Source organism: Lemur catta, chromosome 1, assembly GCF_020740605.2.
Source record: "Lemur catta isolate mLemCat1 chromosome 1, mLemCat1.pri, whole genome shotgun sequence".
Classification (NCBI taxonomy): Eukaryota; Metazoa; Chordata; class Mammalia; order Primates; family Lemuridae; genus Lemur; species Lemur catta.
Genome location: NC_059128.1, coordinates 101,065,476 through 101,091,930, shown reverse-complemented (window position 1 = coordinate 101,091,930; position 26,455 = coordinate 101,065,476). Strand labels below are relative to the sequence as shown.

The following is a 26,455-nucleotide window of genomic DNA, read 5'->3' as shown; positions in this document are numbered from 1 at the left end:
GGTCTCAAACTCTTAAGCTCAGGCAATCCTCCCTCCTGCCTTGGCCTCCCAGGGGGCTAGGATCACAGGTGTGAGCCACTGCACCCAGCCTTAGAAACTTTATTAAAAAAGATAAAATAGGAGGCATACTATCCTCTGAACTGAAAGATTCAATGTTGTGAAGACATTTTTTCTGCCTCACATTAATCCATAAATTCATTGTAATCTCAATCAAAATCTCAATAGAATTTTTATGAAATTTGACTTTAAAGTATATTTAGAAGAACAAATATATAAGAATATCCAAGAAAATTTAGGAAAAGAACAAAGTGGGTAGGAAATTGAGGAGGGGGCAGAGAGGTTAACTACAAAAGAATAAAATATATGATAAAATTACAGTAATGAAAACAATATGGTACTGAGGCAGAAGAGACAAATAGATCAATGAACCTGAATTGAGAATCCACGAGCATATCTATATGCATCTGTATTTAATATGTGTTAGAGATGGCACTTCAAGTTAGTGGTGGAAATTTCATAATTGATGTTGGGCCAACTGTCTATTTAGAAAAAGAATGTTGGATTCCTACCTCACGCCACACACAAATTAATTCCAGATGTATTAAATATCTAAATATGAAAAACTACAACTATAAAAGTAATAGAAGAACATATTAGAGAATAATTTTATAATGTTGGGTGTGGGCAGAAATTCCTAAGTAAGAAAAAACCAGCCATAGAAGAAATGATTGACAGACTTGACTAAATAAAGATTAAAATTTTTCACTACAGAGTAATGGATACCATAATCAGAGTTGAAACACAAGATAAAGGCTAATATTTTCAATAGATGTGAGCTGAAAATGGTTATTACTCATACATGAGTTCTTAAACACAATTGAAAACTGGAAAATTCATAGAAATAGCACAAAGAATAATAAAAATTAGTGGTCAGGAAAAGGCAAATAAAAAAGTTATACCAAAAATTAAGTACATTCATAATATTTAATTATGGTAAGGGCATGGAGAAAGGGTTCTTTCATGTACTTTTTGGTGGGAGTGTAAATTGGGGTAATGACTTTAGAAAGAAATTTTGCCTTATTTTTCAGAATTTTAAGTGTGCATTCCATTTGACCTACAAATTCTACTTCTAGGAGTCTGTCCTACAGAAATATTTATGTAAGTCTGAAAGGATATACAGGTTAAGATATTCATGGAAGCATTACTTGTTGGAGTAATGCTTTCTTTAAGTTTTCTTCTCCAAGAATTTGCTCTGTTTCTTCCAGAATCAACTTTTCCACTTATTTATCTTGGGCTCTCTCTTTCATGCTATATGGGTTTTTTAAAAAATGCCTGGTGATCCTTGGTTGTCCATTCATGTTATTTTCAGTTATCCATTGATATTTAAGGCAAAAGCAATGGGAAGGCTTCCAGAGAACCCTGTGCGCATCATTAGGGCTTGTTAACAGGCCAAGGTCTACAAAGTGAGAGAACGGGGCACCAGTCAGCAAACTGCTCCTTTCTCCATCCAGAAGGAATATTGCAATCTTGGAGCGCCAACCTCTCACCCATGTCCTGCTTCCCTTGAGTTTCTGGATGAGGAGGTAATGCCAGAATTCTGAATCTGTATGTAGGGGCTCTCCTCTTCCATAGACAGGTTTTTTCACTCATTCCCTCATTTTCAGTCCCATTCTCCTCTGCTACCCTCCATCTTACCTGTGCCACCCAGTCTCAGAGGCTCCTGGGGCTCTGCCTTGCAGCCTGAGCCCTCCTCGTCCCAGTCCCCTCTGTGCACCTGGGACCTCCTCCGCTCTCTCTGTGAGTGAACATTCTTCCATCTGCCTTCTGTCTTCCAAAAATTTGTTAAAATCATTTGTCCACTAATGTCCCACTCTCTAGTCTTCTTGGTGGTTGTAAGTTATATCTTTTTTTTTTTTTTTAAATCCCTTTAGTATCATTTTGATGGAATCTTGGGAGGAAGGGAAGAAAACTCATGTGCTCAGTCTGCCATCTTGAACCCAAAATCTAAAGTATGATTCGTAATATTAGAAAATTGGAGACAATCTCAACATCCTTCAATAGTAAAGTGCCTAAATAAATTATATCTGTTGTATGGAATATTCTGAACTCAAAAAAATAATGAATAAGCCTTCTATGTATTAATATGAAAAGATGCCCAAGCTATAATATTAAGATAGAGAAGCAAATTGCAAAAAATATGTGTAGTAATATCAATTAAAAATACATATTTATTTGCACTTACACAAAAGACTACTGTTAAAAGTGGTTATTTAACTTCAAGTGGTCTTTACACTTGAAGGCAGTGGATCAAGTGTAGGGTTGGCATAAAGAGGAAATTTCACCTTTTTGTTCTGTATCGTCCATATTGCTTGAAACTTTTACAATGCATATGAAAAAAATCCTTGGGATTAAATGTCATACAAACATAAGACATAACATTATTTAAAATTCCAATTTTTCCCATGTAGAAAACTGCTCTATGAATATATTAAAGTTTGAAAATTATAGATGATCTGTGATACTTCTTGATTTCTTTAAATACTAACCATTATCATTGTTTAAAACTTTTAGGAGAACACGCATAAAAGTAAATGTATTGCCTGTTTGTTTTTGAAAGCTTACAGATCTTTAAAAATTCCTTCCAAGTCTAAAACTCTATGACAATGTAACATGTTGGCAGGTAGTACATGTCTTGTATAATCAGTTTTTACTTGGTATGCTTTTATATCTGATTTCTTAACTGTTGCATAATGACATTAGTAAACCGAACTGACTGAACTATGCCAAACTTTGATATTTCAGCTAAAATGATTTTACAACATTTTATTATTAAGAAAGAGGCAAGTAATATAAAATGTCAGTCATTTTAATAAAATTAGTTTGAGCCTTTTTTCCAAATTGCAGAGTTCAGAATAATTCACATTCAAAAAGGGAATTCATAGCTTATAACAGATTTAGGGTCCTAAAGTCTTTCCAATTAAAAAAAACCTAGGAATCTAGAACCCACTAAACAATCTATATTTTGAAGCACATAAACAAATACTAATAAACAGAAATTTGGAGCTCAGTTCTGCAGAGTTTTATGAATTTTCAACCTAAAATAAGACAAATAAACATCTTATCTTCTGAAATACGTGCACTGTTAAATGTCATGGTTTCTCCAGCTTTTCTCAGAGAAAACAGTAAGCATCATGGTGAATTGGCCTCTTCCCCTAGCTCTGCACAGGCCAGTCCTCCTGAGTTATGGGTCAAGGGCCAGGCCTTTAGAATCTGAGTCTAACAGGCCAAGTGTTTTTTTTTCTGAGGCAGAGTCTTGCTCTGTTGCCCGGGCTAGAGTGCCATGGCGTCAGCCTAGCTCACAGCAACCTCAAACTCCTGGGCTCAAGCAATCCTCCTGCCTCACCTCCCGAGTAGCTGGGACTACAGGCATGCACCACCATGCCCGGATAATTTTTGCTATATATTTTTAGTTGTCCAGATAATTTCTTTCTATTTTTAGTAGAGATTTTTCTCATTCTTGCTCAGGCTGAGCTCCTGAGCTCCTGAGCTCAAATGATCCGCCCGCCTCGGCCTCCCAGAGTGCTAGGATTACAGGTGTGAGCCACCGCGCCCGGCCCCAGGCCAAGTCTTGATGGTCAAACTAAATTAAGCCATAAATTCAGTCAGGTTTAATGTACCAACACTATTAACATACCAGCCAGAATTTCTGGTATACATGCCTCTCCTCCTGATATTTTGTTTTGGATTTTTAAATTTCAATTTTCACATCTTACCTCTATAATTGCATCTCATATAATTGTAAGTAACTCCAAATCCTTTTTGAAGCAAGCAAAGTAAATAATGTTCAGTTTTAAAGTCAGAAAACCGTGTATGTGAAAATGCTTGGGAGACTGAAGTACTATGTATGCATAGTATGACTGCTATTATTAATTGAGTAGCTGAGGGTAAGTCCTTTAAATATTGAAGCCTTTAGAAAACCCTTTAAAATGAGGTGATTAAATCATCTTCTCCAGCACTAATACTACAAGTCTGTTTTCACAGAAATTTCTTTTCTGTTGTTATCCCCTTTGGGCAGTCAGTCTTTAAAAAATATCAAGTATTTCACAAGGAAAGTTTGACTTGCATTACAAATAACTAAAGGTTATAACCTGGAAAACAACAGGAAAACGCAAAAAAACTTGTAAAGTTGTGCAATTTTTCAAAGCAATGATATGGCTTTGAACTATTCATTTCCTTTATAGTGCCTATTCTGCAGAACAAACTTATGCAAAAGGGTGAGTCAATTTTGTGTATCACGTCAAATTTTATAGAACATACAGTTTACACAGCACCAGAAATCACAAGGTAAGAAAACTGAAACCTTCATCGTTACCTGGAAAATTGTGGAGAAACCTATCACATATCTCTTTGGGGAAAGTTTCAATGTTTGACAATGTATAATGTAAAAAACAGTTGCCAGAGAGTTCAGAAACTGCTAGATGTACCTATGCTCTGATGGCTTACAGATAATCTCACGCAATCCCATGCATACTAACTTTTAAAATATACAGACTTTACAGAGCAGGAGACTCAGCAGGCAAAGTGGGTTAGATAAAGAGAAGCCCTGCAAGGAGAAAAAGGCCATGCCCACCAGTGTACACTTTAAAAGGATGAATCTTATGGTACATGAATCATATCTCAACTTAAAGAGAGGACTAAACAGAGCATCCTCTGTGACTTAAGTGCTATGGACGGAAGCTCACGGTCATCCTCTCTGGCATCTCCTTTCACCAGAGCCTGCTCCGTTATTTCTACTCTCTCCTTCCTCTGTCCATGTGGCATCATGTAATATTGCCACCGACCTAGGGATTTCTTATGTGCCCTACTGATTTCCAGACATTGGATGTTGAACTTGACTTTCTGAATCACCTCCCCATTGACTCTTGGTACATCCATTTTCCCTGTGTCTCCTCTTCATCTTTTTCAGGGGAGAGGAAATTTTTATTCCATAAAGTTTTGATGTCATGACAAGCTCTCTGAGACAAAAGAAAGAGAATAAACATTTGTCAACTGCCTAATGAGTGTCAGGGGCTCTGCTGGGTCCTAAACAGCTGTCATCTAACTGATTCTCATGACTACCTATAAGGTCAAGATTCTTATTCCTATGCTCCAGATGAAACACCAAGGCTCTGAGAGCTGTTTCCATTCAGACATCCAGTGGATATTCACCCAGAATACCTATTTTATCTTCAGTGGGCACAGCTTGAAAGCTGCTTACTGAATAGGCCTAACTATAGCCAGGGAAAAATTACTAAAAACAACACAAAGCTAATAAGAAGTGGCATTATTTGCTGGTACATTTGAACATAATCACACTTCAAATAATCCCCAGAAGAACATTTTCCATTCTAGGAGACAGGATGTTTATGGAGATGTGATCTCATAAGAGTACAAAAGAAAGGAGGAAACACACAAAGACTATTTTTTGTTATTAAAAATAACATACAAAGCACTCACTGGGAAACTAGGCTTTCTGCCATTTTGGCGGCTCCCGGGTTTGCCAGAGCAATTGTAACAGTTTTCTGTTTTAATTGGGTTTATCTCAGAGTCCCATCTGCCATCCCTTCCTTTTTCAGCCAATAAAACCAGGTGAAGTTAGTTTTGTCTGCTTCTGGGTAGAGTAGAAAGAGATGCAGAATATGGAGTTCTTGGGTCTGTGGCTATCTTCTGGGATGATCCAGATATTTGAAAGTTGCAAACTTAGTGGTCTTTCAACCGCTGCAGCCACTGACTACTGCATGGCCAATGGTGTGCCAGAGCAACTCGGGTTATGAGACTGCCCGTGGGTATTATCTCTTGACAGACTACCACACCTGGAACTAGACTGCCTGGGTTTGAATCCCAGCTCCACCTCTTTACAGCTGTGTGACCTTGGCAGGTTACATAATCTCCCTGTGCCTGCTTCCTTATCTGTAAAATGGAGATGAGAACAGCTCCTATGCCCTAGGGCTGTTGAGAGGGTTCAAAGATTTAATACACAGAAAACATTAAGAATAATGTCTGCCATATAGTTTATGCCAGATAAGTTTCTGTTCAATAAGTAATTAAAAATCAAAATGAATACTCTTGTTCATTAAATGACTTTAAGGAATGGCTCCCTTAGATTTTTTTGTTAGCTTACTTGTTCATGCTTACATAAATTAGAAATTGGTAAAAACTAATTTGTATGATGGGTTTGCATTGAATAGAATGCAAAGCTTGGAAACTTAAAAGAAAGTATCAACAAAGATCTCTTTTTTTAGGAAAGTAGGCTAAAAATGGTCTCTCCATATTGATGATATTGTGCAAAATGATTGCCAAGAGGTTCTACAGCTGTTCTGAAGACACACACGCTACTAATGTAGAGGTCTGCTGCCCCAGGCAGATGAAGCAGAAAGAAGAGAAAAATGACTTTTGCTTTAGACCTCCAGGGAGTGAGAGTGCAGATGGGACCAACTGTCCCTGGCCACCTCAAACCCCAATGGAGCCAAGACTAGCAGATCACCTGGCTTCGTAAAGAGCCTGTTCCATCTCAGAGCAACAATTTGGTTTGTTACCCATTTCATAACCAACCATGTTTCTCTTGGGAGGAGCAAAGGCTAGTTTAAATGTATAGATATTAAAAAATTTTTTGTGAGTGGTGAGAGATAAGGATCTTGTTTCAATCTTCTACATGTGGCTATCCAATTTTCCCAGCACCATTTATTGAATAGCGATTCTTTTCCCCAGTGTATGTTGCTGTCTACTTTGTCAAAGATGAGATGGCAATATGTGGATTGTTTTATATCTGGGTTCTCTGTTCTGTTTCATTGGTCTATGTCTCTATTTTTGTGCCAGTACCATGCTGTTTTGGTTACCATAGCCTTATAGTATAGCTTAAAGTTTAGTAAAGGGATGCCTCCAGATTTGTTTCTAGATATCGGCCTAGGAAAAGAATTTATGAAGAAGACCCCAAGGGCAATCACAACAACAAAAATAAATAAATCATTCTTGATTAAATTAAAAGGCTTCTGCACAGCCCAGGAAACAATCAAAAGAGCAAATAGATAATATATGGAATGGGAGAAAATATTTGCATGCTATATATGTGATAAAGGGCTAATAACCAGAGTCTACAAAGAACTCAAGCAAATCAGAAAGAAAAAATCAAACAACTCCATTAAAAAGTGGGCAAAATACATGAACAGAAGTCTTTCAAAAGAAGATATATTGACTAACGGCCAATAAACATGAAAAAATGCTCACTAATCATCAGAGAAATGCAAATCAAAACAACAATGAGATAACACCTAACCCCAGTGACAATGGCTTTTATCAAAAAGTCCCCAAACAATAGATACTGGTGTGGATGCAGAGAGAAAGGAGCACTTATACACTGATAGTGGGAATGCAAACTAGTGCAACTTCTATGGAAAATAGTACTGAGATTTTCAAAGAACTAAAAGTAGACTCACCATTTGATCCAGCAATCCCACTACTGGGTATTTACCCAAAGGAAAAAACGTCATTTTATCAAAAAGACACTTGCACTAGAATGTTTACTGCAGCATAATTCATAACCACAAAGATGTGGAATCAACCCAAGTGCCCACCAATTCATGAGTGGATTAATAAAATGTGGTATATGTACACCATGGAGTACTACCCAGCCATAAATAATTAATTAATACCTTTTGCAGCAATCTGGATGGAACTGGAGACCATCTTCCGAAGTGAAGAATCACAAGAATGGAAAAACAAACACCACATGTACTCACTATTAAATTGGAACTAACCGATCAGCATTCACATGCACAGATAGAAGTAAAACTCAACATAAATCATGTAGGTGAGAGTGGGGAGGAGGGGATGGATGAAATCATATCTAACGGGTACAATGTATAGTATCTGGGTGATGGGCACACTTACAACTTTGACTCAAGCAGTACAAAAGCAATCCATGTAACCAAAACATTTGTACCCCTATAATATTCTGAAATGAAAAAAAAAAAAAAAACCCCACATTTACTTGCAAGAAGGACTTTTTTTTTTTACTTTCTCCATGCAAACTTCTCAGGCAGGCCAGGTGGTACCTTGGCATTCCCCACTTTCTACATTACCCAGGACCTCTGGACACTGCTGTGTCTATCTCATGATTCTGGAAGGAATAAATCAACTGGCAGTGACAGATGGCTTTCTCTGGAAAAAGACCAAGCTTACCCAAATAGTTGTTGCTCTTGTACATCTCAGTGATGTTGATTTTTGTGGCTCCTTGGGGAATCTCCACAACACGGTGGTAGCCCAGGCTGGTGAGGGCATGCTTAAACACACCTGACACGACCTGACAGCCAGTGTTGTCACCTCCACACACCCCGCATTTGTCCACGACTTTGTCGGAGCCTAGGTAGTCGTCACAGCCAATGCTCTGTAAAGAGGTAGAAAACAAAAGACTCTTGTAGCATGTATCGGGAGCATCTGAGGGAAGGAGGAGAGAAGGGACGATTGAAGATCAATGGGTGGGACTCGACCTGACCTTCCTCCCCTCTCTCCTTCCGCAGTTCATGCTACTCTTGAAACTCAACAGATATTCCTGGAGCACCTACTCTGGGCAAGAACCTTCTTTTCTAGCTATTCATGAAATATACATTCTAGGAGTCAGGTGGGGGCCACAGACAGTGCATGAGACAAGCAAATAAAACAGTATATTTGGGTGGTGGTAAATGATCAGGAAAGAAATAACAGGGAAAAAGAATAGGGAGGGTGTGTGGGGCTTGAAATTTATTTACAAATGTTGGACAATGAAGTTGTTCTGCAAATCCCCATTGCACTCTGGGAGAAGAGAGGATGGTCCATGCTAGGATTTTTATACGAAAAATCTCTTTAGAACCATGACCTAAAATTGGCATTTACTCCTAGGTCTTCTGTTCTAAATAACAAACACGACAAACACTTAGTAAAGTACCCCTCAAAAGCAGTGCTCCCTGGCCCAGTTTATTAGGAAATTGAATAAAATGGTTTGAGAGCTGACCGTCCCCTGGTAGCCATGGCTCTGAGGAGCTGAGCAGTGGGACTTTTGCTTGGTTACCCCAGAGCACTTTTCCTGAAGCAGAAGGGTAAGGGTGAGCAAGGGCCAGAAACATCAACAAACTGATAATCAGCTTCTAAGTCGGCGAGCCTTCTTTGTACAGCCAGTCTCATCAGTGTTTAGAGGAATTCTGACTTTCCTGAATTTCTCTCCAAAAGAATCTTCTCATTACTCATTCTAAGATCTTTTGGCTTTATATTTCCCCTCCTCTTTCCTGTTTCTGTTGGGGAAATTTTATTTTGTATAAAACATTAAACTTTGGAACAGAATGGAATGATCTTCATGGAATCCTTTCCCACTCCCTTTCTGGAGCTTCCCACTTCTGATTCCATAGAATTTACGATTATGTATCCTGAAACCCAAATTGGGACTCATGTTCTGAACAGAGCATTCTGTAACATTTCTGGGCAGGCAGACGTGAGAAGATTGTAGTTTAGACAATGAAATATTGAGGTTACAGGATTATTCATTGGGTTATGAGGATATGGAAAGATACTTGAAATCAGAAAGGTATTCTAAAACTTGAGACATATGTTCGTTAAATCACAGGCTTGTCTGGGTTCTTGAATTCTAAGAGCAATCGTCAGACCACATCTTAGGGACAAAGTGGTCAGCAAACAACTCAAAGTCCATTTTTGATTTTGTCGTACAACCCTGGGTCTGGTGCCATGGGTCCTACAGGTCAAATCCCATAGGCAGAGTCAAATCCAAAAGTGTTCATTCTTTCCCCTCTTACTTCGCCCTTGATTGCCGTCTTTCTGCAGGCAATATAATTCTGCCTTATTGCTTCCATACACCTGAGTACACATTGCTCCATCAGTAATAACCGGTCTCTTCACAAATAGCTTCTCTGTAAAACATTATTTCTGACAATAATAGGACATCATCTCAATATGTTTATCCACTCTGATTAGTCTTTCCAAATGCCATGTTTGCTATGTATTTCTCCTCCTTTAAATATTTCTTGCCCCTGCCCCATGCCCATTTTAGCAGAAAAATAAGGAAAAAAATTTTTCTGTTGATGATTTCCATATTCTTACCTCCTTGGATTCTCCCTTGTGCTGAAACAAACAAAACAACGCCACCACCAACAGTGGTTTTAGAAAATAGAACCCGTGTAGTGAAGGCAAGATTCTAACTGGACCATACACAAAAATTAACTGAAGATGGAGTAAAGATCTGAAACCATAAAAATTCTAGAAGAAAATGCCATAAAAAACTTTTCTGGACAGTGGCCTAGGCAAAGAATTTGTGAATAAGACCCCAAAAGCAAATACAGCAGCAACAAAAATAAATAAATGGGACTTAATCAAACTAAAAGTTTCTTCACAGCAAAGGAAATGATCAACAGAGTAAATAGACAATCTACAGAATGGGAGAAAATATTTGCAAACTGTATATCCAACAAAGGGCTACTATCCAGAATCTACAAAGAACTCAAACAAATCAGCAAGAAAAAAAACAAATAATCCCATCAAAAAATGGTGGGTGAAAGACATAAAGTGATTTTTTTTCAAAAGAAGAGGAATGTCTAATAAACATTTGAAAAAATGCTCAATATCACTAATCATCAGGGAAATAAGAATTAAGACCACAATGAGATATCACCTTACACCTGTTAGAATGGCCATTATTAAAAAGTCACAAAACAATAGATGTTGGTACAAATGCTGTGAAAAGGGAATGCTTATACACTGTTGGTGGAATGTAAACTAATACAACCTATATGGAAAACAGTATGGAGATTCCTCAAAGAACTAAATGTAGACCTACCATTTGACCCAACAATCCCACTACTGGGTATCTACCCAAAGGAAAAGAAGTCATTTCATAAAAAAGACACCTACACTGGAATATTTATTGTAGCAATTAACAATTGCAAAGATATGGAATCAACCTATGTGCCCATCCAGTCATGAATGGAAACCCACTAACTGGGCTGGGGCTGACGGTTGACATGATGTCTGTTCCATCTTTGGTGACTGTCATTCATTCTTGAAATATCCCTTACATCCTATTTATAGGAGAGCGACTCGCTGGACCACTTATTCTCCCCACTCTAATAGGGCCCATTCCACACTGCAGCCAAAGTCGTCATCTGGAAAACAAGTCTGAGAAAGGCCCTCCCTTTCTTCAGACATCTGGTGGTTGCCAGTGCTATGGGGTAAAATTCAAACTCTTCACCCTGGCAGACAAGATTCTGGACAAACTCAGCTGAATTCTCCAGCCTCATTTTATCCTTCCTTGCAACCCTGCATTTCAGCCTTGGCTTTCTGTGAACATGCCGTGTTCCTTCCTGCCTTTGTACACAGCATTCCTTTTACCCGGAGGACCCCTGAGAATGAGCTCAGTCTGGGCCACGTTGAGTCCAGGGGTAGCAGGAACAGACCGGAGGCTGGAAAAGGGGAGGAGGGTGAGATGTCACGAGATGGGGCAGGGGCTGGGCGTGGACCTACTTTCCTGTCCATCTTCTCCACCAGCCACGTTCGAAGGCATCTCCTTAATTTGATTAGAATCTTTTTTAACCTACAGGGTGTCCCAAAGGTCTCCATACAGGGGGAAAATGGGCAATTGTAGCTAAATGTACTTTTATTTACAAAATATTCATTACCAAATTTTACAAAATTTTTCTTTGTATGGAGACTTTGGGACGCCCTGTATTTATTTTATTTTATTGTGTCTAACATTTATAGAGTCTTTACTATATTCTAAGTCCTCTGAATATATTGTTCTCATTTAATTAAGATTAAATTTTTTAAAATTAAGATTTAATTTGTTCTTATTTTCTTTTAGGAAAGTGGTGTGAAATTGCTGAAATCTGTAGAAAACTAAGACTTAGGAGAGAGGTTAGGTCATTTGCCCAAGGCCATGATGCCAGTAAGAGGGGCAGCTGGGATTTGAACCCAGGCCCCAAACCCAAACCCACGCTTTTAACCATTGTGTAAAAATTGGAGGCCAAAGGATCGGAGGGCAGGCTGAAGGCTCTACCTTTGTTGAAGGAGTGGATGGTAGCAGTGACTTAGGTGCAGGGGAACACGTTCAAAGCATGGTTACCACAGAGGACTAGAGAGAGCCTGGCCCAGAAGTGACTCTGTCTTCTCTTCCAGCATCTTGAAGGACAAACTGCATTACACATCTCTCCTACACTGGCTGTTTGAACACTGGACTTTACCACACAGTAAGTGAATACATATTTTAGCCCGTCTTCCTACTACATTGTTAGAACTTTTTATTATGAAATAGTTTAAGCTTCACAAGAAATAGTGAAAACAGTACGGTTTCAGTGACCTTTCACTGAGCTTTCCCTGATGATAATATCTCACATGACTACAGTGCATTGTCAAAGCCATGTATACCATTGGTGTCAGTATTATACTATTAACTCAGGAACAGATCTTATTTGGATTTGCCATTTTTATATGCAGTTTTGTGGTGTATAGCTCTACGAAATATTACCATATGTATAGAACATGTACTGTTACTTTCTTTAAAGCAGCCGATATTCTCCTCCAGAATACAGCCGTGTAATTGACAGGTGAGGCTGATGTCATTTATCAGGAAAAGCACTTTGGAATGATGGAAAAGAATGCTGGACCGGGAACCAGGAGGCCTGGGGTGTCCTCCTGGCTTGGTCCCTGGCTTGCTGTGTGATGTTGGGTGAGTCACTTCTCTCTGAGGTCAGTGCTGAAAACGCTTCCACCGCCATCCAGATCTTGCCAGGGACAGTGTTCAGAAATCAATCAATCAGAGTCAATCAGGAGGCTGATTGATTGGTTGCTGATGGGGATGACTTAATAGTGCTGATCTATGTCCAAACTCCTTCAGTGGCACCACTGAAGTGTCATCAGTGTGTGCTGGCGGTGGGGGGCAGGGGCGGGGGGGGGGGGCAGTAGAGTCTGCCAGATCTGGGCCCCTCTGCTGGCTCTGCCACTTCCAAGTGCTGTACCTTTGGTACCTTTGGACATGTCAATGAGCTGTTCTGAGCCTGGGGGTGAGGGTGTGGTTTTCTATCTATGGATGGGGACAGTGAGATATTTTAGGACTGTTGGAAGGATCAAATAAGGCAAATGTGTTAAGGTACTTAAGAGAATGCTACAATATAGTGGCTTCTCAGAAAATGATGGGTTTTGTTATCATTGTCTTCATATATTTGATTTTGTCTGAAATCTATCCACTTTTAAATAAATCCCATCATACGTAGCCACCCAGACCCACCCCTATTGCTATAACACTTTCTATTACTTCTCAGTCAAGAAATATTCTCTTTCTTAATTTGGATAAACTCAGAAAATTTTGAAGAGCCCAAGAAAGACCAAGGTTCACTGTAAAGGCAGGACACCTCCCATGGCTTCCACACTCTCCCTGCTCAAACAGCACCCACTGGGAAAGGCCAGAAAAAACATCTGCTCTGCAATCTGACTTTTTTATGTTTTTTTCTCACCATGTACCGCAGTTCCAAAGAGATATTTCTTGTTACAAAGGCGAATGGACAACTATGAGATAGCCATAGAATCTTTCCAGTGATTTTTGCAACATGTTGTAGGAAAATTTTACACGTTGCAAGCTATCACAGGAGAAATTGCTCAAGAATTACCCTCAATTTTGTGCCAAAATTAACCTGAATGAAATTTCCTGAGGGAAATGAGCAATCTGGATGACATATTTGGTAGTGAATTTCACAGGGAGGAGGCCTCTGTCCATCACGGCAGGGTTGGCTGGTGCCAGGCGTTCAGATAGTGGAGGTTCTGATTCTCTAATGGGAAGCAGATGTTTCTGTGTCTGCTCAAGAAACACATGAGATAGGGTAACCTCAACTGATTGGCTAGGCGACTCTGACAGGTAAAACAATGTGCGTTAGTAATCATGCTGGTACAACAGTGTGGGAGAATGCGAAAATGATTAGTAGCTAATACCAATTTACTTAAAGTATTTACGGTGAGCTAATTCACGGAAATGCATGTGGATGCCAAAACTTCTATTCATGACATTCTGTTGAAAGAAGTCCTTCCGTATGATAAATCTATCTGTCTTATTACTGTTAGGAATGTAGATCAATATCACCTTTCTGGAAAGCAATTTAGCAATATATACTGTTTGACCCAGAAAATTCTTCTTCTAGGAATTTACACTAAGCAAATGATAAGAAATGAGGCCAATAATTTCTGCATGAAGGAGCTCATCACATTATTATTATAAATAATGAAAAATTGGAAACATCCTAGATGTTCAACATAGGGAAACAGTTAAACAACCTATAGAAATTCCTTGGGAAATACTGCATGAATCTCTTTCCAGTTGTTTTTCTCAGTAAGAACTTCTAGCACTTACACGATGGACCCTCAGTAGAGTTCAGCAAATGTTTCCTAAGCCAACCCCAACTATGTGCCAACACAGTGCTAGGCAGCAGAGACATGAAGGCAAAACAAACACAGTTCCTACTTACAGTCTAAATCAGGGGTCGGCAAACTACAGTTCGCGGGCCAAAACTGGCCCCCTATGCATTTTGTAAATAAATATTTATTGGAACACAAATACTCTCATTTTTAAATTTATTGTCTACGGCTGCTTTTGTGCTATAATAGCAATTGAGTAGTTGCAACATAGATAGTATGGTCCACAAAGCCTAAAATGTTTATGATCTGCCCTTTTTCAGAAAAAATAATTCCAACTCTGCGTCTAAATTAAGACAGACTAAATCAAATCGCTTCAGTATAGCCTGTAAATGTCAAGAGGGAGGTGGGGACCGAGTCTGTGTAGCCAAGACTGAGGCTCAGGTAGATGCCTCCAAAGTTCCCCACAATTCCCTCATCCTGATCATACACACAGACTTGATTTGTTCTAGTGTGACTCAGTTACAAAACAGAGGCAAAGAATTTTCATCTTCAACCACAGTAGTCTTTAACTACTGTTTTTTTTTCTTTAAGAAGAAAAAATATATTCTTCAAACAAAACCTCATGCAGAAATGCAGAACTCCCCCAGGTAGATGAGAAAAGCAGAGCTGCTCTGGCTGAAGGACCGTCAGGGTGTGAAGCCCAGCTTCCTACCTTCCTGCCTGCTCCACTTCCTCATGGCTCAGGGTCCTCAACTCCAGCTCCACTGACGGGTCCCTGAAGGTTCTTTCCTGTGGGCACTGTCTCGTGCACTGTGGGAAGTTCAGCAGCGTCCCTGGCTTCTATCCACTAGATGCCAGGAGCATCCTTTCCCCTCATTGTGACAAAAAAAGATGTCTCTGGACATTGCCAAGTGTCCCCACGGGAGTAAAATCACCCCCAGTTGACAACCACTGCTCTAGTTTATTCAGAGCGCATGGGACACCCAGAAGCACATGACGATTTCCCAGAAAGCTTGAAAACAACGGCAATTCCACAGAATGGCGAAAACAGTCTTTGTAGATGTCAAGAAGCTATGAGCAAAGAGTACTTAATTATCCAGTTTTTAAAAATAGTTCCTCACTGCCATCAAACTCTCTGGTAAAGAACCTAGAGGTCTTTAAGACTGCCTTTTGGCTTAACTTCAGCACGGGTAGGATTATGTACTGGACAGAGCACGGTGCCTGGCACATAGTAGGTGCTTAACAAGCGTTTGCTGAATGAAAGAGCAGCTGGTTGAGGAATCAAAGGATCAAAGTTATAAGATCAATTTGGCCTTTGAACTGGATCATCTCTAGGTCCCTTCTGGTACCAAACTGTATTTGGAAAAAGATATAAGAGCCCTGATGGGACGAATCCTGCCATGCTTAAAGCTGGGGAAATTCGCTTTATGTAGACAAAATTAAATTGGAAATGGGAATCAATGGAAACATATTGACAACACCATTCATTTGAAGAGAAGAAATGGTCCATGGGATAAAAGGTATTTTGGCTTTCAAAATGAGAGAAATTGTGAAACTAGCGATCTGGTTTTAATCAAGCTTATGGTGGTCACTTTACAAGGTCTCATCCTATTTCACTGGAGAATAGCACCTTACCAAGAGACTCAACTGGAAGAAAATGTTGGCACCTTTGTAGGATAAGATTGGGTAAGAATCAACTGCAGCAATGTTTATAAAGCTGAAGAAAGGAGCCCTGAGAGGCAGACGCCTCATACTCTGAAAGAGAATTACTGCCCCTCGTTCCCACCAGGGCCATCTTTCCCTGAAGGGTAGGGGTATCCTGAATTCTAAAATTCCAGTGCTGTACTTTCATGATCTTCCTCCCCAGTGGAATGAAATGGGGGAGGAAGGAGAGAGGCATGGAATGACTTGTGACAATGACAATTGTTCTATTATAAAAGTAAAATATCCATGTTTTTATATAGAATAGTGGAAACCTCTGGCCTTCCACTTTACTTTTAACATGTAAGGTTGTATGCTGAATGCTGTTTAAAGAGACCATCCTATATCTGGCCAGATTGTATTGTAATTTTTTAGGGTCCCAGGAGGGGCTGGCACCGGGAAAAAAACCACATGGGATGGGTCTGTCAGAGGCTGTGGGTTTGGACTGCCAAGGGCCAGGACTAGGATGTTCCCTGCAGAAAGGAACAGAGAGACACTGTGCACACACTATAGCGCAGAGTTCTGGAGGCCAGATTATTGGCAAAAAAGGCAACAGCAAGTTGGGTTGATGGACCCTGCTCCAGGATAGGGGCTGCTTGCACACTGGCCCGACTGCAAGACCTCCTGAGCACAGACAGCCTGGGTCTACACATGTAGGTCACAACTGGAAGGCCCTCAGGGGACTGTCCCCAGACCAGAAGACAGTGATGGAGACTCCTGCTTGCATCCTTGTCACTTCCGTAACACAGCTCATCTCCAAACGTGCCTGTTTGCATTTTTCTCCACAAGATGGCACCTATAAGCCTTTGTAAAAGGGCACTCACCTAAGCAACTAGTTGAGGGACAAGAGCCAGTGGTCAAACATTTAAAGGAAGGATTGTGAGAAATACAAGAAGGGTGGACTCAGAGATTCAGGCTGAGGGCGTATTTATTGTGCTCTTATGTGCAGGTTTCTGCTCTGTTGTTAAAACATGATTTCATTTCTTAAAATGCTTTTATGGAACATTGAAAAATGTGGGTGGAATAATCAGATCTTCTATTTCCACAATTATTAAGAAAACACTTCAAAGCTGTGTGAGTTACAGCCTCGGGGGTTATCTGAGCTTTTGGATGTCACTGGGTGTTCTCCAAAGACACCGAGAGGATGGCCTGGGTACAGGGGAGGACGTGCCGAGAGAAAAGGCTGGCCGCCAAGCATGGGGTTGACTCCTAAGACTCTTGAGTGGGGAACGGCGCACTGGAAAGCTGTTTTCAGAAGCACGTGGCAGACACAGGCAGTGGGCTGGTGCGGGAAGAGACTGCAAGTTGAGCAGCACACAGACAACTGCAAGAAGGGCACACCGTGACTGGGGCCTGGGCCAGAGTGACAGAATTAGAATGGAGGGCAAGGGCTGGCCAGCATCGTGCTGAAGGAATGACCAATCGGACTGGAGAGGATGGTTTACAGAAGGTGGAGAAGTAAGGCAGACTGAGGTTGCTGGCCTGGGAGCCTGGTAGAATACGAGTGTTCTTCAGGCAGGCCTTTGACGGAGTCACCTTATAGCAAGCATCTGAGTGTGCAATTTTGATAATCATTCATTCATTCATGGAATTTAATCATATTAATTCTCTCTCTTCCCCTCTTTCATTGGAATTTTCCTCTAAAACCCTAGACATTTTTGTTTTAGGTTTTTGGATAGGAATCTTTCCAAAGTCTATTTTATACCCCTCACTTGGGTTTTTTTAAATACAAATCAAGGATAACACGCATTACTTCATCTTCTTTAGCTCCCTTTTATTCAAAGCGTGATTCATGGACCTGCAGCATAGACACCTTCTGGGGGCTTTTGAGCAATCTCGGGCCCCTCCCAGGCCCACTGAATAGGAGTCTGTACCTTAACAGCATCCTCAGGCGATCTCTGTGCACACCAAGTTTGGGAAGTGCTGCTGTGGACCAGGGGTCAGCGAGCTGCTTTTGAAAGAGCCAGGGAGCGAGTATTTTAGACTTTGCAGTCTCATGGTCTCTTGTCACCGCTCAGCTCGGCCGCTGTCGTGTGAAAGCAGCCAGAGACAACTGATGGCTGTGGCTGCCCCACTAAAACTTTATTCACCTAAACAGGTGGCAGCTGGGTTGGGCTCACATGCTAGATTCGGAGTACCTGCTGGATTTGGCCTGAGGACTAGCTCGCTGGTCCTACTCCGGATGATCAGGGATGTTCTGAGTTGTGAAGGACTGTCACCCTCTATATTATGTGATTCCAACTGCCCGAAAGACTCTGCTGTTTCCCCTCTGGATGTCAGAAGTCACTTCTTGCAGCTGGCAGTCCCTTTCCTGCCTTCCTAACTCACGGGCTGTTGTCACTTGGAAATGGCTGAGAAGCAAATGGGATAATCCAGAACTTTCTGAACCAAAAGACTTGAGCCTTAGTACTGGCCACGCCACGAGGGTGTGTCTCCTGTCTGTGACATGGTGTTACTCATACCTGTCTGTCCACTGTGCAGAGGTTCCGGGAGGATGAAGAGAGAGTGCTTAAGAAAGGGTTGAGGTCATAAAGCACCCTGCAAATCTGAGTTGCTATAATTCGTTTTGGACCTACCATACCAAGCACCTTCTATGTTCTAGGACTGCTCGGACATTAGATCCCTCTTCTCATTGAATCTCCAGAGCAATCCTGTTCAGCAGGAAACCGGGTCTTAAGATTTAGAAACTTGCCCAAGTTGCCACAGCCAACAAGCTGCAGTGCTGGCACCTGTCCCTGGTTTTGTCCACTCTCAGCCCGTGAGCTATCACCCATTGCTACACTCAGTTCTGGATCGGTGAGCATGCTGGGAGGGACATTCATGCTTTTCATGGGTTTCCTGATAGCCACTTTTAAGACAGCTCTTTTTCTTTCTCAGATGCATCCTGGAAGACTGAGGCTGCTGCAATCTGGGATTATTTGACCTTTTAGATCACTTACTGTTTACTCCATGTTCTTTTATCTGTCCTCAAGTTGCACACCAGCCCCTAAAGGACAACCAAATCTCCCATCCCGTCAAAACAAAGACAATACAACAATATCACTCTTTGGTTTCAAACTGAAAAGAAATAATGTCTTTGGAAGGCTTTTCTTTGTGAGATTTTTAACGGGGGAAGGGTAGAGATGAGACATGTTCTTAGACACAGTCTCCTGAGAATCCCAGGACGGGATAGCAGGGAAGGCTCTGGGAGCCCCAGCCCCTTGCTTCATGGATGAAGAAACCAAGTCCCAGGAGGGGAAGCGATCATTCCAAGTTGGCAGAGAGAAGACTCTCTACCTAGAGACCCCTTTTCCTGACACTGCAATGCCTTCTATTTTCTTTCCTCTTCTTCTTCTTCTTTTTTTTTTACTATGCTCTTGCAACCACATAAAAAAGGTTTTATCTACCAGCTAGAATAATAGTAACTCTTTTTAGAGAGCAAATTGTCATTGTGAAAATACTTGGATAAACTGCTTGAGATGGGAGGTGGGACCCTGAGGCTTGAGGGTCAGCAGAAACGAAGGCTATGAGAGACAGTGGCTAAACTGAAATGGGGCTAAATAGAAAAGTCTGGTTTTGCTTCCAAGGCTGGAGACAGGAAAGGGACACAACAGGAAGGGAGGAGAGACGGTGGAGAGCCAGCGAAAAGCCCTGAATGGCTGGGAGGACTGCTAAGGACTGAGCTTGAATCTGAAGTTTACTTGCTGTGATTTAAACCTTTTTCTGTTCCCAGCCCTCCCAAGTCTTCAGATTTCCTGGTTTAGACATCTTTAATTCTCCTTCCATTTCCACGATCTGAAACAAAAATTTCTCTTCTATGTCCCCAGATGTTCAAAAATCTTTTCTTCTAGACAGATACATGGATGTTCACCTAAGAGCATTCCTAATGTACCCTACATCTGCCGGCGACATCATTTTCTGAGCCTTAGTTTTCTTATCTGTAAAATGAGGGCATGAAAGTATAATTCACAAGTCTCTTGTAAGGCTTCAATGAAACACGAAAATGAAGGTACCTAGTTAAAAACTGGCATGAAGCAGGGGCTGGAAAAATGGGGTGCCTTTCCATCTCCTTGAGACAGCTCTGCCTCCCTTCAATGACCCGTCCCCTTGGCAATCTGGGCATGGGATCCCTCTTCTCGCACAAGTTACATACAATTCTATACCAACAGAGGAGGCTGGTCTGTTTGCATTGTTCACTGAAACCTCACTTCTGTTTACACACGACTCTCAAGGTGGCATCTGAAGCCAGAGCTGTAACTGGTCAACCATGGCAGTCTGTATTTCAATAATGTACTGGGACAATGGTGATCAAAGCCTCCAGAGATTCCTTATAACATTGTTATCTTTCTCTCTGTTTTTTAAAAATGTGCTTTCTTTTGTTAGTCTTTCCTGGTTTGTCTTGGAGATCAGCTATGGAAAACCTCAAATATAGGAAAGGGGTTACGCTCATTTTGGAAACAGCAAAGGAGGCCGCTGGGCACAGCCAATAGCTCGGGCACGCTGGCTCACTGTCTCAGGTGAATCGTAGCTGGAAAACAGATGCAAGCAGGATTCAAGCATCTCCCAGGGATTTAAGCAGTAGTGTCACCGGGATGGCCAAAGTGGATAGAGAAACTTTTAACAGGTTTTTTCCTTCTGTTTTATTTCTTTTAGCAATTTTTCTTTAGTGTTTGCTATTTAGAAACAGGGCCACTCAAGGACACCAGAAGGTGCCAATACTACAAATAGCCACCCGACCTCCCGCTGGAGGCCAGAAGTCCAGACCTGCGCACAGCCGGTGCAGACCAGAACAAGCAACTTCCAGCTGCCCTTAACTCATTACCATATCATTCCAACACTAAAAATCACTTCCCCAAGTGAAAACCGCGATGTATACGCGACGTATGAAAAAGCATGTACGTGAACTGCATCTGACACTCCACCATGTGCGTACTCACACACCTCCTCCACCCCATATCTAACTCTTTAAAACTCCCACGTCTCCCTTTGCTTGGAGAGAAGGTGCCTTTAGAGCTCAAGCTCATCTGTCTCCATTCTTTGGCCAAAGAACTAAAAAAAAACCTGAATGCCTTATCAATTGCATGTTCTTTCTTTGTGGCTGATATAAAGTAGGGAAAGAACACAGTTTTTTTGTAACATGAGGAAGCCTCATGAATATATGTGATGGCTGTCATGGCTAGAGTACTCGCCATGTGCTTGGCACCTTACATATGTTATCCTGTTTAATTCTCTCGACTATCCCTATTTTGCCGAAACTCAGAGAAGGTAAGTAGTATGTCAAAGCTCACACAGCATGATGGTGGTGGGTTTGAGGGAAGGGCCTTCTAACTTCAAAGCCCAGGTTCTTTCTCCTCTGCTAGTCATATAGTCCCTTAGGACAGCAGAAACTTCTTGTAAGAACAGGGCCTGGTCGATGGCTGACCAAGGGTCAGCATACTTGCTTACATTTCTTGGGTTGCTCTCTGGCCTTCCCCCAGACCCTTCCATGTGGGCTCGATGCCCAGTCTGAGGCCTCCCCTCCTATGAGGACTGATGAAGTTGTTTCAGGATCTCCTATACCTTCTCTTTATTCTCCTGTTCCCTTGAAGTACCTGCCATGTCCACTCACCCAAGTAAAGGCACATCTATAACACCACCTGTCCTCCCATGATGAATTCCTAGGTCCAAAACTATTCACTGAAATAGTACTTATTTTTCTCATTCATCATTCTGGGAATGGAAAGTACTGGTTTGCCAAATTGGGAAGTATTTATGACTCAAGGAAAAACATCACGTTCCTTGGGAGATGTCATTTCCCAACCAAAGAGGTTGCTCTTTGGGGCTAGAATGACTAAGAAATTAAGTAAGAATAATTCCTTATTATTCTCTCTTCTAACCATAGTTGCATACAATATGAATATTTATTTCACTAAGAAATAAAGACATTGTGCTCCATGCATTGTCAGAAGGAAGAAATTTGGCTGAAATATTTAAACATGAAGGCTCCTTCACACTTCTTTTGAAGGATAGCTGAGAACAGGGTTATCTGTCAAACTGAGTGTGTTCCACAGCAATAACTCAGGTGGCAGCCAGATGTATAATTCTCATGCTAGCAGAGAATTTCCCTTCTCCTCCAACTTTAAACCACAAGGTAGGACAATGGCAGATCTGATGCCCGAACATGGCTTCCAAGGGACCACACTAACAATATGCACTTGTGTACATAAATATTTAAGACCAGTTGGATAAACACCGATTCTTCATCTTCTTTGGTGGAACCTTGAAATTCTCAGTTTTCACCAGTCCCTTCTTGAAAACCCAGCTCGTATTTATGAGCTTTTAAATCACGCCTCCCAGATGTGTAAGCATAAAGGCTAAATGTTGTGGTTTCAGGTAATCTGTCCTGCATGTGCTTGTGAAATTTATCTTCTCAAGATACTGCTGTCATCATGTCTTTCCTCTGGCTCAAAAGGCTTCCTGATGTCAGCTGTCACTTAAACAAGCTGATTGTTTCCTCCCAGGCATTGTGCCTGCATTTGATTACCTGATTCCAGGTGGAAGGGAGTGCCTGGGGCTGCAGCCACTCAAGAATAAGCCCTCTCCAGGTGTGGATAACTGAGTGAAAGTAGGAATTTTGAAAATGATCCAGTGTCCCTATATTTTGACAGCAAAAACACTTTGTTAAAGTGGCAGTACATATTAATAAGCGACACTAATTATCAATAATATCTCCTAATTTCCTGGGTTGGTTTTATGATGATAAACAGGGTTCATGTGTGTAAGAGGCATCTGACACATGGAAGGAGCTCAATGCACACTACGTTTTATTGAAAGTCAAGTTAAAGATAACAGGGGGCAAATGCAAAGAAATTCATTCAAACAGATGATATCCATTTCTAGCTCAAACAATAGCTTTCTTGGAATGCTATTTAGCTAGAGAATGGCCTGTGTATACTTTAAAAAATGTGGAATGGCAGCAAATATGGAAGTAAAAAGAAAAGCATTTCTCTGGCAGAGTGAAACAAACCCTTGTGCAAAGAGAGTGAGAGCCAAAGTAAAAAGGAGTCACAGATTCGATGTGGACAACTGATGGTATCTGGTCACTGTAGGCCCCAGAAGGAAAGCACCTTCTCCTTCTTCAGAGAGGTCTGCAGAGATGCTCATGAACATCAAGAAAAGCAATAGAAAGAAAGGAAAGTGGTATCTGTTGAGTACCTATTAGGGTGAAAAATATTTGTTACCATTTTAATAGAGGAGGGAAGAGGAAGGTTAAATAATTTGCCTGAGGCCACATAACCAGGCACTAGGATCTGAGCACATCGTTAGCTCAAAAACTCAAAAGCCGAGTGACCAGGTGGAAACCAAAGAGGCAAATGAAACAGGGAACATGGAGGTCAACACGGACGCCAGCCAGCGCAAGCCTTCACTCTGAGGGGCATGCCTTGGACAGGTGGAGGGAGGAGGGGAAGGGGCTCTGGGAGGCTCCTGAGAGCTTGCTCTTCACCAGTGGAAAGAAGAAATTTAATACCATCTTGGACTCCCCATCTATACTCACGGAAAGCTCCAATTTCCCAGAAGCTTTGAGTTCTCACTTACCTATTGCCTACACATGCTGCTGGAAGCCCTGGCACTAAAACTTCTTCCATTTTTTCCTCTTGCAACAAGAGGGTATGACAAAATGATTTTCTCCCAGTTCAAACCCAAGGGCCTAGGACTTTAAATTCCTCCAGACAGCTTGTGGTTCATCTGGTAGCTCACTCTGCCATATGCCTCCAGAATGTTCTTTGGTTATCAGAAAGGGATTCTAAAATCATGGTATCAAGAGCTGATAAGCCAGGATTTCCCCAGGACTGTCTTTCCAACTTTGAGTTTATTTGAGTCATCCTAGCAAGCCCCTAGGAGCCTGGGGCTCCATCTTTTGAGCCCTTAGGTTACCATCTTTGAGACTGTACTTTATATATGCTTGAGGGCTACAAAGAAATCACCATATAATTTCAATTGGTTCAACTTATATTTTTAAATAATAGGAAAACAGCCTATTCCCTTTAAATTAAAGAAGCTCTGGAGATCTTGAGTGGGGGCAGGCTATAAACCCAAATCTCAATAGCAGCTGATATAGAATATTAATCTTGAGTTGTTAATGTCTCCTGTGAGTTCCACGAGTTAACAGAGGCATTACCGCTGAGCTAAGCAGTGAACTAGACTGCTGAAGAAAGTTATTGGAAGTGTCTGCTTGAACACTGGAACATTCCTGCCTCAAATAAGTTGGTAATGGTGACACAGTTGACACATAGCCATTTAGATAGTAACTAGCAAAATTACCTGCATCTTATCATGGCTGGAAAACCATGTCATCAGAATATATGAGGGGGTCTGTCTTCCTCCTTGCTGTAGCTCAAAGCCATCAACAAATCAAACCAGGTTTTTTTTTTTTGATATAAGCTAAAATGTCAGGGAAACAGAATACAAACAAGGGTGTCATAGGGCAGCAGTCTCCAATCTATTTGGCACCAGGGACTGGTTTCATGGAAGACAATTTTTCCATGGACCCATTGGCGGGGGATGGTTTCGGGATGATTCAAGCACATTACATTTATTGTGCAGTCAGACCTCTCTGCTAATGATGATCTGTATTTGCAGCTGCTCCCCAGCGCTAGCATCACTGCCTCAGCTCCACCTCAGATCATCAGGCGTTAGATTCTGATAAGGAGCGCACAACCTAGATTCCTCACCTGCACAGTTTACAGTAGGGCTGGTGCTCCTATGAGAATCTAATGCTACCACTGATCTGACAGGAGGTGGAGCTCAGGTGGTGATGCGAGTGATGGGGAACGGCTGTAAATACAGATGAACCTTTGCTTGCTCACCCACCTGCTCACCTCCTGCTGTGCGGCCCGGTTCCTAACTGGCCATGGACCAGTACCAGTCCACAGCCTGGGGGTTGAGGACTGCAGGCATAGGGTATTGACCTACCTGGCCATGAAAAGCCAATTTGGATTTCCTTGTAAATTTGCACCTTATAGTTACCAGTTTGTATTAGTAAAAACCACTAATTCTCCTTGCTGTTGAAGAGCAGAGTTTTCTATTTCACACAAACGTCACTAAAATAGGAGCAAAAAAACAAAAAAACAGAATTTGAAACAAAGGGCATCTATCCTTTTCAGAAAATATAACTTTGAAATTTCATTTCATAACAGATTTATAATATAGAGAAGGACAAAAATGGCCCAACCAATAGAATGAAGAGGAGGCTTATCATAGTAGAATCAGGCTTGTTGGCAAGTCTCCCCACTAAACCCAGAATGCTAGAATCACAGAATCTTAGAGTAGAAAAAAACACAGAAGCCATCTGGTCTAACCAAGGTCAGCCTGGGTCCTCTGTCCCCTGCTGAGGCACTGGACAGGTCACTGGGGCTAATCTGACCTATCAGACATGTCTGCTAAATGAGATCGGTCAGTGGCCTTCAAGCTATTCCAAGGTTCTACTTCAATGTTTTCATAATCTTTAAAACATATTTTTAAAACATGAAGAACTGTAATAAACATCATATATACTCAACCATAGAATATAGTTAAGTATTACTGAATTAACTCATTTTTATGCAGCATTCAGGACAAACTGCTCCCCTTTTGTCAACTGTAAATAGGAAAAATAATAATAATTTAAAGCACAAAAGGAAAGCATTTATTATTAATATAGTGCCTGGAATATAGTAAGCACTCAATAAGACTCTGCAATTGTTGTTATGACAGTGTTAAGAACTGGGATGTTTAACAAGAAGAAAAGAAGACAGGCATTGCTACATGGTCCCCAAATTGGAGGCTCTGTCACATGGAAGAGGGATTAGATTTCCTATCTGTAGTCCTAAGAAATTGGACTGGGGCTTAGAGGGGGACAGTACAGAAGAACTGATCCCATTTACTGATCCAAAGACAGAACCTTAGTGAATGCCTGCCTCAGACTGCTGTGAGGATTAACTGTTAGAACATGTGTAAAGGGCTTAGCACCATGCCTGGAACATAGTAGGCACTCAAAAAGTCCTAGCTACACCCATTACCTTAACAGTTAGAGTTGACCAAGGATGGGGCAGGCTGTTTTGGGAGGAAGTGAGTTCTTTACCACTAGCCATTCAGGCAAAGACTGAATGAGGGGAGAGAGAGAGAGAGAGAGAGAGTATATGTGTATGTGTGTGTGTGTGTGTGTATGCATGTGTAGGTGAGTGTGGAAGGAAAGGTTTAAATAATCAGGTGAGTTACTCTATTACTGAAGGATTATTAATAATTAAATATCTACCATATGCCCGGCACTGATGCAGTCCTTTAGAGAAGTCAAAAGTGGCATATGTCATGTCCTTGCTCTCAATGGGCTTAATGTCTAGCT

At 41.2% G+C, this 26,455-nt stretch overlaps 1 protein-coding gene across 2 annotated transcripts in view; it reads right to left on the bottom strand.

The window, feature by feature from the left end:
- Window positions 1–26,455, bottom strand: part of THSD4 (thrombospondin type 1 domain containing 4) — a 571,869-nt gene that overhangs the window by 95,856 nt on the left and 449,558 nt on the right. For both annotated transcript variants that reach the window (XM_045530986.1, XM_045530977.1), the window contains one exon: window positions 8,218–8,422. In XM_045530986.1, the coding sequence (XP_045386942.1) occupies window positions 8,218–8,422 (205 nt within the window). The remainder of the gene's footprint in view (window positions 1–8,217; window positions 8,423–26,455) is intronic.